General features: G+C 44.6%; 1 protein-coding gene across 1 annotated transcript in view; it reads left to right on the top strand.

Moving 5' to 3' along the window:
• Positions 1-5,638: 5,638 nt before the first annotated feature.
• Positions 5,639-13,049, top strand: part of LOC125757430 (uncharacterized) — an 11,595-nt gene continuing 4,184 nt past the window's right edge. Inside the window, exons 1-3 of the mRNA XM_049413022.1 lie at positions 5,639-5,799; positions 7,337-8,129; positions 12,807-12,991. Coding sequence (XP_049268979.1) covers positions 5,639-5,799; positions 7,337-8,129; positions 12,807-12,991 — 1,139 coding nt within the window. The remainder of the gene's footprint in view (positions 5,800-7,336; positions 8,130-12,806; positions 12,992-13,049) is intronic.

The following is a 13,049-nucleotide window of genomic DNA, read 5'->3' on the forward strand; positions in this document are numbered from 1 at the left end:
TGCGCCGCTTATAAACTCGCCGGTCGACGCTCGGGCGTTCTGGTTAAAAAAGTGGGCGTCTGTACATGCCACGCTCATTTGCTGTGACGCATTTTGCTGGCTTGATATACACCAAAATTGGTATTCCACGATGTGACTGTATGACGAACATAAGTGACAGGTGGTAACATGAAAGAAATGACATGCATGACGTGTACGGCATCACTTATGTGCAATGCGCATGGTACACTCGCGGCCTCTTCGCTGGATTGATATGCACCAAAATTTGTATTGCGCGACGTGACTGCATGACGAACATAAATGACTGTTGGTAACATGAAAAAAATGACATTCATGTCATGTAAGGCATCACTTACATGCCGTGCTCATGGTAGGCCGCGTGCATTTCACTTGCTTGATAGACACCAAAATTGGTATTGCATGACGTGACTGTATGACGAACATAAATGGCAGGTAGTAACATGAAAATAATGACATGCATGTCATGTAAGACATAATTTACATGCCGTGCTCATGGTGCGCACACAGCCGTTTCGCTAGCTTGATATACATCAAAATTGGAATTGCATGACAGGCTCTAGCATGCAAATCATGAATGCATGTCTTCTACAGCATGAGTTTACATGGCACTGTCTTGGTGTGCTTTCGGCTGTTTTGTTAAGTGGATATATAACAAAATTGGTATGGCATGACATGAGTGCGTGACAGACACCAATAACAGGTCATGTATTATATATACAAGAATGTACGTTTGGTACATACCAGACTGTACGTGCATGCACGCATGACAAATGTGCGATAGTAAACTACATGTCATGACATGAGTAACTTCATTTGCCTCAATGACAAATGAGGCGATGTATGCAGCTCCCTGCTGGCTGCTTCGCATTACAATGACAAAGGGAATGCCACGGTAGTTCTGGACACTTCTGTCTACAAAAGGAAAATGCTGGATTCGCTTCAAGACCAGGACACTAACGTGCGGCTCAATCGTGACCCTACATTAAAGGTGCAGAAGGAACTACAGAAGCTCCTTTCGGACGTGTTTCACTTTGTTCCGCTTGAGCAAAAAGGCCTGTATTACTCGCTTCTCTGCCACAATGGTTTGCCCCCTGCGCTTTATGGCCTACCAAAAATTCATAAACCGAATGTACCTCTTCAGCCCATTGTTGACTTCACCCGTTCCCCCCTGCACAAACTTTCTTGCTACCTTCTCAGAATTTTATCACTCCTCGTTGGAAGAGGCAACACTCACGTACGCAACTCCACTCATTTCGTTGAAAAAGTGAGGTGTTCGGTCCTCGAAGAAGACGAGGTGATGGTTTCATTTGACGTGGTTTTCCTGTTTACTTCCATTCCCATTGACCTCGTCGTTGAGTCCGTGCGCTGCTGCTCTTGACGCTGATCCACATCTAGCGGAAACGACACCTTTTCATGTCCCCGATTTGAGGAAGCTGCTCAGTTTTTGCCTTGCCAACACCTACTTCTGTTTCGATAAGGTCATCTACAAGCAAGTTCATGATGCACCTATGGGTGCCTCTATCTCGGTTACTGCGGCGAACCTCACAATGGAGTGGCTTGAAAATCGGGCTCTTGCTTCTTTTAGTCCTTGTCCAAGAATTTTCCTGCGTTTTTGTGTCATCAGGCGCTCTGCTTTGGAAGCATTCACGACACACCTAAACAATCAAGCCAACTCCATTCAGTTCACCGTGGAATTGGAAGCTGACCAGACGCTACTTTTTTTGGATGTTCTTGTTCAAAGGGAAAATGGGGTGCTATCTTTCAGCATGTACAGGAAAGGCAAGCATACTGGCAGGTACCTGAACTTCAGGTCTGTCCATCCTGACACTCGCAAAAGGTCAGTGGTTGCCTCATTGTTAGGTCGTGCGAATCGCATTTGCACAAATCCGGATGACCTGACCACTGATATGAAAAGAGTTCGGGTGGACCTTTCGACATGCGGTTACCAGCGTTCATTAACGCGGTGGAACATCGTTTGTCTGTTCCCTCCCAGCCTGCCAGTGTCAGACAGAAGAAACGCGCTCCTGTTCCTTACGTGCCTGGGATAAGCGAGATCTTATCACGCGTATTGCGTAGCTACAACGTTGAAGTTGCCCACGTGCCTGTATGCAAGTCAAGGCAAGCACTTGTAAGTGAGGACAAGCTACCAAAGGGAAGCCTTTCCTGGTGTTTTATACAAAATCCCTTGTGCGGATTGTGAAAGCGTTTATATCGGGGAAACCGGCAACTTCAGACAGCGCATGCGCCAGCATCAGAACGATGTCGAAAGGAAGAAAGTGGTGTCTAATGCACTGGCCGAGCATGCACATATGACTGATCACACCATTGACTGGACAAATGCGAGTATCATCGGGAAAGAAAGAAACTGGAAGTCACGCCTGTATCTCGAATCGCTTGAGGTACAATCTACAAGACAGACACCACTGAATAACAATGATGGAAATCTTCCTTTGTCCTACACGCGGTGCTTGTGTCATGTGCTGAAACCTATATAGGAGACATTGTGAACAAGGTTTCCGTATGGAAGCTGAAACATTGTTTTCTTTAAAGCTTTTATTTGGTCGGTGTATTTCGTTTCCTTCATCAGATTACCACAGTGCGTGGGATCTGCCGGATTTTTTATTGCAATGGCAATGTGAACTTGATGCACATGTTTACTTGAAAGATTTTTTAAAGTATTGGAGGTGGTGCTGTGACTCCTTTAAAGGAGCCACGGCATCACATTTTAAATACGTAAGCATTTCTCTGTCTGATATTAAGAAGAAAGCCTTATTAAGCCTCATGACAAGGGTCACGTGGCAAAACCACTAGAGTGCCTTGTGGCTCCAGGCACGCGCGACTTCCGTGTTCAGTTTGACTTTGTGGTGTTTCCGTGATTAGTTACATAAAAAACTCTCGCACAGTCATTGTGAAAGCATGAAACTGAGACACTAAAGAAGATGATCCCCTGTCACAGCAAACCTCATGAAAAGCTTCTGTGGAGTGGTGGTGGCTACTTGGGGAGTAGACAAAAAGAGGCATTCACGTGACCCGTCTTACTGATGTCCAGAGGAGCAAAAGCTAATGAAAGCATGCTGGTGCATATACATGATGATAATCAAAGCAAACTAAGTGAATACTGAGTTAATTAGTGAAAGTGACACTGCTGACAGGTAATTAGTGAATGTTGGACGTCACTATTAAGTGCACTGAGATCGCCACACCAGGTGGCTTTTGTGTTCAATTTGTCTTGGGCGAATGCAAAAGAGTACCTGTGAGTATTTCTTTTATTAATTTGTACATACTACCAGTTGCAACAGGGACAACTGCAGGAGGGCAACCAAACAAGAAAGAAAAAGAAAGAAAAGGAAAACAGAAACAGAAAAGTGTTAATACATGAGCACAGATCTTATACAACATTACTTATTTTATAATTATATCTGGGGTTTAACGTCCCAAAACCGCAATATGATTATGAGGGACACTGTAGTGGAGGGCTCTGGAAATTTCGACCACCTGGGGTTCTTTAACGGGCACCTAAATCTAAGTACACGAGTATACAATATTACTTGAAGTTGACTGCAGTGTAAATTATATATGTTGAAAATATTAAGAACAAATATACAGTGCATAATGATTCTATTCGATAACATGCAAGAATTATTCTAGTTCATGAGAAAAAGAGCATACCAAAATGAACTGTGGGCCTGATGCAAACCTACTAGTGCATATTGGAGTATGCGCTCCACTGTGGTTTAAAGGGACACTAAAGAGCAAAACGATCTTTCTCATATTAGTAAAGTACCCTTTCACGATACCAGAAACACCACGCTTGCTGCGAGAAGACGCTTAGTAAGCGAGAAAACGTGCCAAAACCAAATGTGGGTGGCGACGCCACCTTGAAGTTTCCGCATCATTCGCCGTGACGTCGCATGTTTTGACGGCGCCTACTAGGGACTACGTAGTTCCTAATAGGTAAAAATGAAGTACATTGCCCTCTGAAGGGGCCATAGACTTAAAATACCAAGTTCGGGGTAATTTTGTTGAGCCAAAGGCGCCAAAATACGATAAATACACTTTGAAATATGTGACGTCAAGTGGAGAGATTTCGGCTCGAAATTTAAAAATGAAACTTTGAACTTGATTTTCTCTTCTATTAATAAACCTATGATGGCTAAATTAACGGCATTAGAGTTCTCACAGCACAGTTTATGTTATGAATATAAACCAATTCATTGTTTCTCTTTAGTGTCCCTTTAACACAACAATAAAACTTTGAAATACTATTTTCCTCATGGGCAACTATTTTTAATAAACAGGTCTAACGTACCTGAAAAAGAAAGCGCCAAGAAAACATTTTTCACAAGTGCAGTTTGTGTCGCACGCACCTTCCAGGAACTAGTGTAACAGTGAGCTGAAGTGGAAGCAGCCAATGTTGGGCAGTCCTGGTGGTGACTCCCATTATGCGCCGAGCCCAGGAACTGCAAGTCGCAAGAGACATCATCTTCACTGATTCCACGGCTTCCTGAGACACAACAGAGTGCACCGTCACCGTGGTACTAGTTGCCACTAAGGCCGGTGCCGTGCCTATTGCAGTGCTATTGCACAATGAGCAAAGCACTGATGGATACCTGATGGCATTTGGACTCCTCAAGGATAAATTCCCAGCCTGCTTTGGAGGTTGAGCTGTGGAGAGTACTATGCAAAAGCCATTCATTATTTTTTGCTTGTGTGTGTACAGTTGCATGTTTCTGAGAAAGTTTACCTTTAGGAAATATTTTCTAGCACTGTTCCATTTAGTATGTTGATGCACTTGTGCCAAGCTTGAGAAAAGTGTCTCTGGTTCAGTGTTTAATGATTACGCACCTAATATACTACTGCAAGTGACTGAGTTAGAAACAATAATAGAACAATCGTGCTGCAGTACAGAAAAATGGTGATGCCAAAGGAGTGAGTATCATATCCAGTAAATCCTGAGCTTATAAGAATGGCAATATTTGGCTTTCATGAGAGACTACAAGAACATCTCACGATTATTTGAAACAAACATGTCGGGACTAGCTTCATGTATCTCATAATAATTGTATTATCGTGTTCTCCTGCAAGATGGTCTTGGTGAACAATTTGAAAGCCAGTATCGGTCACTTAGAACCCCAAGAGATGGAAAATACAGGCTGAGGGCGGCAAAGAGTTATGTGGAGCAACAAAATTAAGAAATTTGGAGGCATAAAATAGAATCAGCTTGTGCAGTACACGGTGGGTTAGAAATTATTGGGAGGCCTTCACCCTGCAGTGGACTTAAGGTAGGCTGATGATGATGACGATTACCACAAAATGTCTTGTAGTTGTGTGGTGACAGCTTTCAAAAAATGCTGTCATGCTACTCTTGTGCAATCATGCCAATTCATATTGGATAGCCTCTTCCCTTGTGATTTTGGCTGCCACCTTAAAATGACACCCAAAGAAGCACTAGCTAGGTGGCATAAGGGCTGGTGAAGAGCAACCTAATAATGAACCATGCTCAAATACTTCAAAAGCACTGAAGACTTGAAAGCTTCTTTTATACTGCCAAAGTATCCCTTCTGTCATTTTGCATCACTTTTTTCGTATTTTAATCTATCAGGCACCACAGGTCTTCATGACGGATAATTCTGCTGCTGAAAAGGCAGCACTGCAACAGACGTGGCCAACAGTGAGGCAACTTCTGTGCCATTTCCATGTGACACAGGCGGAGTGGCGCTGGTTGACTGCCTCTCGTAACAACGTCGAGAAGACCCAAAGACGTCAACTGATGAACTGATGTCTGCTTTCCAACAGGTAAGCCTCTCTAGAGCACTTTCAAATTTTTAGAGGGTACTTGTATGTCTTTTAAGGCAGACAAAAGGTACATTTTTTTCAATGGAATGCAAAAGGTCTGTATTGAGCATCTTGTATAGAGCGCCTGCACACTGTGGTGACCACTAGAAGACCGCTTTTGACATTATACTGCATTGCCTAGATGTGTGGATATAAAGTGCATATTTTTGCTGATGGGTTTGTTACAGAGTTCCTCAGAAGGTGCTCTCAGGGTACCTAAAATGGGCATTATGTAACACTTGAGGTAGCACATAGTAAATTGGCTTCTACCAGTGAGCTGACCTGAATTCAACAAGCTATCCTCTGCATACTGTAGCACTTTTTTACTACATTACTGAACATTATTTTGGTTCTCTTAAGCTGGCATTTCAACCAATAAGCAATTTTATGAAGCAAGGAACTGCGTACAGTCCTCTGGTTTATGACATCATGAATGTGCTGCCTGAGGCATCTCAGTCTGGGCGTATTGTTACATTACAGTAGATTCCCAGTCACTGTGGAATTGTGGGAAATAAAGAGGCTGATGCAGAGGCAAAACTGGCCCATAGTAATGGTCAGGACTGTAAGGTGATGTCAATTAACTTTTCCTGATATGACAAACACTTTTCTCTCTAGCTCTATGCAAACCTCCACGACACGACTATCAGGTGACCCTAAGCACTGGCACAAGTGCCTCCATAGACTTGACGCTGGTCTGTACTTTTCGCTTCAGCTAAAGCTGCAAAAAGACCAGGAAACACTACTGCACACATTGCAGCTGAGTGTTGCATTTACCCAATTATACCTTCAGAGGAGTGTATGGGAACAAAACCCTGGCTGTTGCTTGTTTTGCATTGCAGAGACTATACACCACATCGTCTGCACATAATAAGGCAACAAATAGGGGCAGTTGGAATACACTCATGGCAGTCAGCAGAAAACAAAACAAGAGACTACGGGAATGTAGGCAACAGAGGCCCTACATGTACCCTCATTATGCAACTGAATGAAGGTCGCTTAAATGCATTACAGATTATGGGCCTCCCAAGCTTTCTCGGAGGACAAACTTCTGGGTATACATGAAAACATGTCGACCATGTCCAACATAATTTTAATTCCGTATTGAAGTTTCTCAGTGAGACAGGCCTAGGTGCTTGTTTTGGGTGCATGTGCTGTGCTGAGGAGATTCCTGCACACAATGCACAATCACGCATAGGACAATGTGTTTATTGTAATTCATTGTTCTATTCCATAGTCACCCGTCTTCACGCCTTCCTCTGTCTCTCTCTCTCCCTCTTTTCCCTTCATTAAATACTCTTCTCCCTCTTCTTCTTCTTCTAGTTTAGGACATATGGCTGTTTATTTGTGGTGCAACCACAGCTAGTGCATGGAGCCTGTTTTGATGTACAAGTTCACGAAAAACATGGGTGTCTGAAGCCATAACAAGTAAACAAGCGGCAATGTGTAAACGTTTATGGACACATTTTTCACTAAATGATTCTTATATGCAGGTCATGTATGCCGACAGTGAGGAGAAGCTGGAGGGTGCAATAGCGCAGCTTCTCTCACAGCCCCATCCAGCCTTCGTAGCACGTGCGGAAGCCTTCCTCCAAAGGCAGGAGGAGTGGGTTCTTCTCTTCCGCAGCAGTGCCACGACACATGGGCACAGTACCAACAATGTTGCCGAAGCTACCATACGTGTCCTGAAGGACATAGTACTAAGCAGAGCGGAGGCCTTCAATGTTGTGGCACTGGTGGATGCCATTTCCACAGTGTGGGAAAAGTACTTTGAATGTCGCATCCTCCGCCACGTTTACAGCCGTGTAGCAAGCCACCAGCTCTCCTACAAGCGCTCGTTGTCGCGGATGCCAGCAGGCACAGCAGACAGCATCAAGCTTCTGGACAATGGCCTCTATGCTGTGCCCAGTTCCACAAACTCTGCAACGTATTATGAGATGTCAGCTGATGTAGGTGCTTGTGCATGCCCTGCTGGCATCCAAGGTGCATTTTGCAAACACCAAGCTCTGGTGCATGAAAGGTTTGGAGGGCTGTTTCCCAATGCCCCTGTGCTCACCACAGATGACCATTACCAACTTGGACAGCTGGCCATCGGTGACAAGTGCCCACCGAAGAATTTTTTCACACCCTTTCTGGAAGCTGATTACACGTGCGACACCCAAGTTGTAATGTGCGATCCTGGACCCAGCACCGCATGTCAACGCCCCTCAAAAGTAGCGACAGGCCTAGTGTCACCTGCATCTGCGCCAAATATCGATGACGCCCAGCTCTCACAGGTAAACAGTTTTCTATATGGGCCTCTTCGTGTGCCCATCTAGTACAGATTACATAGTGCATAAACAACAAGAATAGGGAAAATCACCGCATTCTATCTGGTTACCTTGTCCGTAATGCAGCGCGAGATTGTTACCAATAGGCGATGCGCAAAGCGCCGACGACGCCATCTGCCGCCACGGCTCGGAAGCGCTGATGGGTCTGGGCGAGAAGTGTTCCCGCGAGCGTCTATGCGAGTGCACGGATGGATGTGTTTTCATCGTGATTTAACGACTCTGTCGGGCCTCAGCGATGTTGAAAAATAACTGCTGCGTTGTCGGCTGCTCAAACACACAGAAAAAATCGCCAAGAACGTACTTCTACAGGTTTTCAGTGCTATTTCATGAGCGACAGCGACGGCGGCGGTGGTTTGCGGCTGTACGACGTAGAAGGTAAGCAATCGCGCTTTGTTTACGGCAGTGTTAGAACGATTACCATGTTTTTATTTCTCCATTTATGTCGCTACGTCTTCACAGACGCTACTACGTTTACACTTGGTCGCCTCGCCTGCATTTTAGACTCTACAATGCACATGAGGTTGTTAATACTGATAGGACGCGATGCCTAGGCTCTCTTGAAAAACGAATGGCGCGAAGCGCAATGCCAGAGAATGTGGGGCAGGTGACGGCTCCTTTACAAAAGTGCCGGGGAATCACACGTGTGCTGCACGAAATCGGCTGCATTCTGCCTAATGATGGCACTGGAATGCGATTACCGGTGCCTGCGTACGGCTCACAAAGGAGGTGGCTGGAGAGGATCCACTGAGAGGATCCCATGGCACGTCTGTAACGTGATAACGTAGACACTGCGTGGCAGCACAAGCGTCGCTTCTACAGCTCGACCGTGCTCGCCTGCTCCCTAAAAAAAAAGAAAGAACATAAACAAGAAACAGCTCAATTCGCTTAAGAAAGGTCGAAATAAGAGAACACCTGCTTTCACTTGCGTTCGTCGTCGACAACCCCTCAGTCCTCTGCTGGTCAACGAACGTGAGTACACGTGCGCGTATTGCACTCCCCGGATATTGATGGCCATGTTGTGGATCTCAGAGAGAGTGTTTTGCGTTGACTACCTAAAGAGGCATAAGAAGAAGATTGCCTACAAGCGGAACTTTCGATGTTTGAAAGATTTGAATGTCGCCTTACTAAGGAGGCGCATGCCAGAAGAAGCCTCATCCATCGGAGAAACTGACATTTTGTGCCAGAACTGTTTCAACCGCTTCAAACAGATTGTCGTAGAGTCTCCGGATGCATCTCATTCTGGCGAAAATTTTGTTCCCGAACAAACTGCTGTCGAAGAGCTAAACGTATTCATCAAGACAACAAAATATATTTTTTTCAGTGAAATTACAGGGGGTCAACCGACATGCACCGACGTTCTTATCTGAACACACCCAGCAAATACGTAGCCAAGCTGCTATGACAAGCTAGGTGACCACCAGCTCCGCAGTGACTCAGTCCCGCGCCACTAGCGCAAGCTGCCGAGATATTTTTTCACAAGTTTATCGTGCTGGTTTCAAAGTTTTACCAACGCTGACCCTTCGCGTGGCCGCACCCGTGAAAACCATGCACCGGTGCGACAGCGCTCCCTCAAAATCTACTATATAAACACATGGCACGTAAACGAAGCTACTGTGTTGAGAAAAAATGTTGGTTCATGCGTCAACGCATGCAGGCGTCAGTGATCAGGACGTTATAAAGAAAGCGGTCTACTTACGATGAGCTCCACTTCGTAAGGAAGCTTGTTGACGCTTGTCTGTGGCAAACACTTGGCGCGTATGGTGACATTGTCGTCCCACACAGCTGTGATATTGGGCACGTGTCCATTATTATAAAGTGCGGCTCCCTTGCGCACACTTTCGCCGCAAAATTATCTGGGACGCGCACAAGCGGCAAATCGCACACGCGCACTTCCGTCATGCTTGCAGTGAAATGAGGCGTCTGCTACGCGACCCACCAGCGGTTCCAACGGCCGCCGCTACGCAGCTATCAGTGGCGCCCCTATAGGCGCTGTGCATCGCGTATAGTAACTGTGCCTTGCGATTTTCCGCTATGTCAGGATTCTGCTCCATTTAAACAACAAGAACACAGGTACATCTATCAATATCTGTATATGTGCAGACAGTTTATAATAGCCAGCTTCTGCTACCAACATGCAGAGTAAGAGCTTTATAAGTTCTGCTGGTACAAGTACAGCTACTGATATGAAGCCGAGCAGATGCACATGTAATGTCAGAAAGCATATCGACTTGAACCGATTTATAAGAGGCTCTTATGTAACAGAAAATTGTTTATAGGAGACACCAGTATGCCTACGATATAGGGTTTCACCACAAAATGAGAATGCTGTACCCTGCTTATAAGCGACCCCTCATATAAGGGACATGAATTGCTTCCAAGTGCATCTCTTTATAAAGGGGTTCAACTGTATAAACTAAAAAACTAGGTAATCGTGACACTAGGAAGTTGGCTCGCTGGTCCTACTAAGAAAACTCTATAACATGCTGTTAAACGAGGGCTGCTGGTACATTTGTAGGTTTTATTTTGGCAGTGTGGTATAAATAAAATATTTGTTTACTGTACAAGTAATTGTCTACTTTATCAAAGACACGCTTATCTAGAAAGCAGCACGAAATACCGAAGACGTTAAACACACACAGACACCTGCCACTTAGAAAGACAAAGACTACTGCCTGGTTATAAGTTTTATATATTGTTCATCTTTCTTCCTGAGCTACAGCTGCTGTGACCAGTGCTATTAAGAATATTCCAGGCTTTGACAGAAGTGTCACATGTCACAAGTAGGAGCATGTCACAAAGCACAAAGAACAGCACAAAGAACACTAGAACAGCATGTCATGTTCACTTGTGTTTCGGCATGTTTTGTATACTTTTCAATGAATTAAACCGAAAAGTGTCATACAAAACCCTGTCACTAGGCTGCAAAAGAAATCCAACACAGATTTTTCAGGAAATATTTCATTTGCAGAAAAATTTGCTGAGGTCCAGGAATCAGAGATCAGCTAACCAGGTGGGCAGCAGCTGCAGAGAGAGGCTAATAAATGCAAAAGTTGGAGCAGAGAGAAATTTAATGCTTAAAGTGCATATGACAATGCATTAACGATAATAGTTCCGTATACCTGTGCGCTCAGGCGCACAGTACTGAGAAAGCTCTTCCGTGGTGAAGTAAGATAAAATTTTATTGTAGATTCAGAGATTTAACTTTTGCATGAAGCTGATGGATGGTAGAGGACCCTTTTCTAAAGCCAGCTTGCAGTCTTAAAGGAGTACTGACACGATTTTGAAGTGCAGCAAAACGGACGTTTTTGGTTTCCGTGGCATGTAGTGTTAACGCTCTCCCCACACCGCATCCTGGAAACACGTATAAATATTTAAGTTTGATTTTAAAGTTTTCATCTCCCAGCACCTGCAAGGCAGCTTCACCGCATGGAGAGCCCTATGACGTTTCAAGTCAGCTCACTTGGTTTGTGAAATCTGGGTACTGCATGCAGCCTAAATCACAGAAACCACTGTCGGAGGCACTGGACGACCGTTCACATCATCATGAACCACGTTTGACTGACAGCAAAGGACAGCAGGTGCATATTTCGTGGGGTTGCAGTCTGCCCGTGACGTCACGGGCAGGACTTGACACGTCACTATGAAGTCGCCCCTCTCGAAACCGAAACCGAAACTGCTGGTTAAAAGAAGCGGTATTAAAAATATATGCAATGCATCCCCAGGCACCACGACACTCTTTTTAGGGTTCTCGACAGCCGTGCTTTCATTTAGAGCAACAACCCGAAAAATTTTAAAATTCATGTCAGCACTCCTTAAGTCAAGTTGTCTCTCATCCTATTTGAAATTATCTTGGGGAATATTTTGTGCAATGCTGGAAAGAAGGCTGGATTGGACTGTAGTTACTTCAACGCTTGCATGTCTCTCGTTTGTGTATATTGAATACTGGCATTTTCCTCAACTTGCTGGTACATTTGAAATTTTTAAGGCATATGGCTAAAAAGTGTCACAAGCTTCTGAAATCTAAGATCTCCTCGATCTGTGATCAAATTGGTAGTCGTGCTCTCTGCTCCTGTCGTTTTTCTCTGGAACATACCTCGTAGGACCCTTCTCACCTCATCGATACTTGCACTTGGGGCTACAGCACCATGTTCACTTTGCTATTCTCTAAAAGTAGGTAATTTACATTTGAGCCGTACAGTTCATAGCAGAAGTCTTTCACCACTCTCACTATGTCATCAAAATTGTTAGCAATATGCCCCGCTTCTCTTTGACAGCATGTATTATGGTCTTTCCTTTATAGGGTTTTCTTGTAATTGCCTTGATCCTGATGCCCTTTTTTAGTGTTGCCTCTATCTCTTTGACACTATTGTTCTGTATGTCACTAAGTTCGTTTTTGTTGATCAGTTTTGGCAGCTCAGTAAATTTTGTCTCTTGAACCTGCTGATCTGTATACATAAAGATTACTAAGTATTACGTGGCCTTGACAAGCTTGCAGCAGTAGAGAAAACGTGTAACTTATTTTCACCTTGTAATGTAGTTTGAGGGTGACAGCATAAATGTAGAGTTAGTGCCAGTAAAAAATAAAGAAGGCCTGATTTACTATTATTATGATTATTTTAACAGGATCGAGAAACTGTGTACATGAGCCTCGAGACCAGCTTGCGGTGCCTGCATGCTATGAACGCACATAACGTGGCCTACCTTGATATCGTGAAAGGCTTAACTGGCCAGTTAGAACTCATTCCCAACGGCAACGATGCCACTGGTGCCATGCTTGCCACGAAAGCAACTGTAGCAGCCCAAAGGCGGTGGGCACGCTAGATCAAATTCAGACGACAAGCATAGCCCCACGGCGACCAGTCCTCA

The sequence above is a fragment of the Rhipicephalus sanguineus genome, chromosome 2 (genome assembly GCF_013339695.2).
Source record: "Rhipicephalus sanguineus isolate Rsan-2018 chromosome 2, BIME_Rsan_1.4, whole genome shotgun sequence".
In the NCBI taxonomy this organism is placed as follows: domain Eukaryota; kingdom Metazoa; phylum Arthropoda; class Arachnida; order Ixodida; family Ixodidae; genus Rhipicephalus; species Rhipicephalus sanguineus.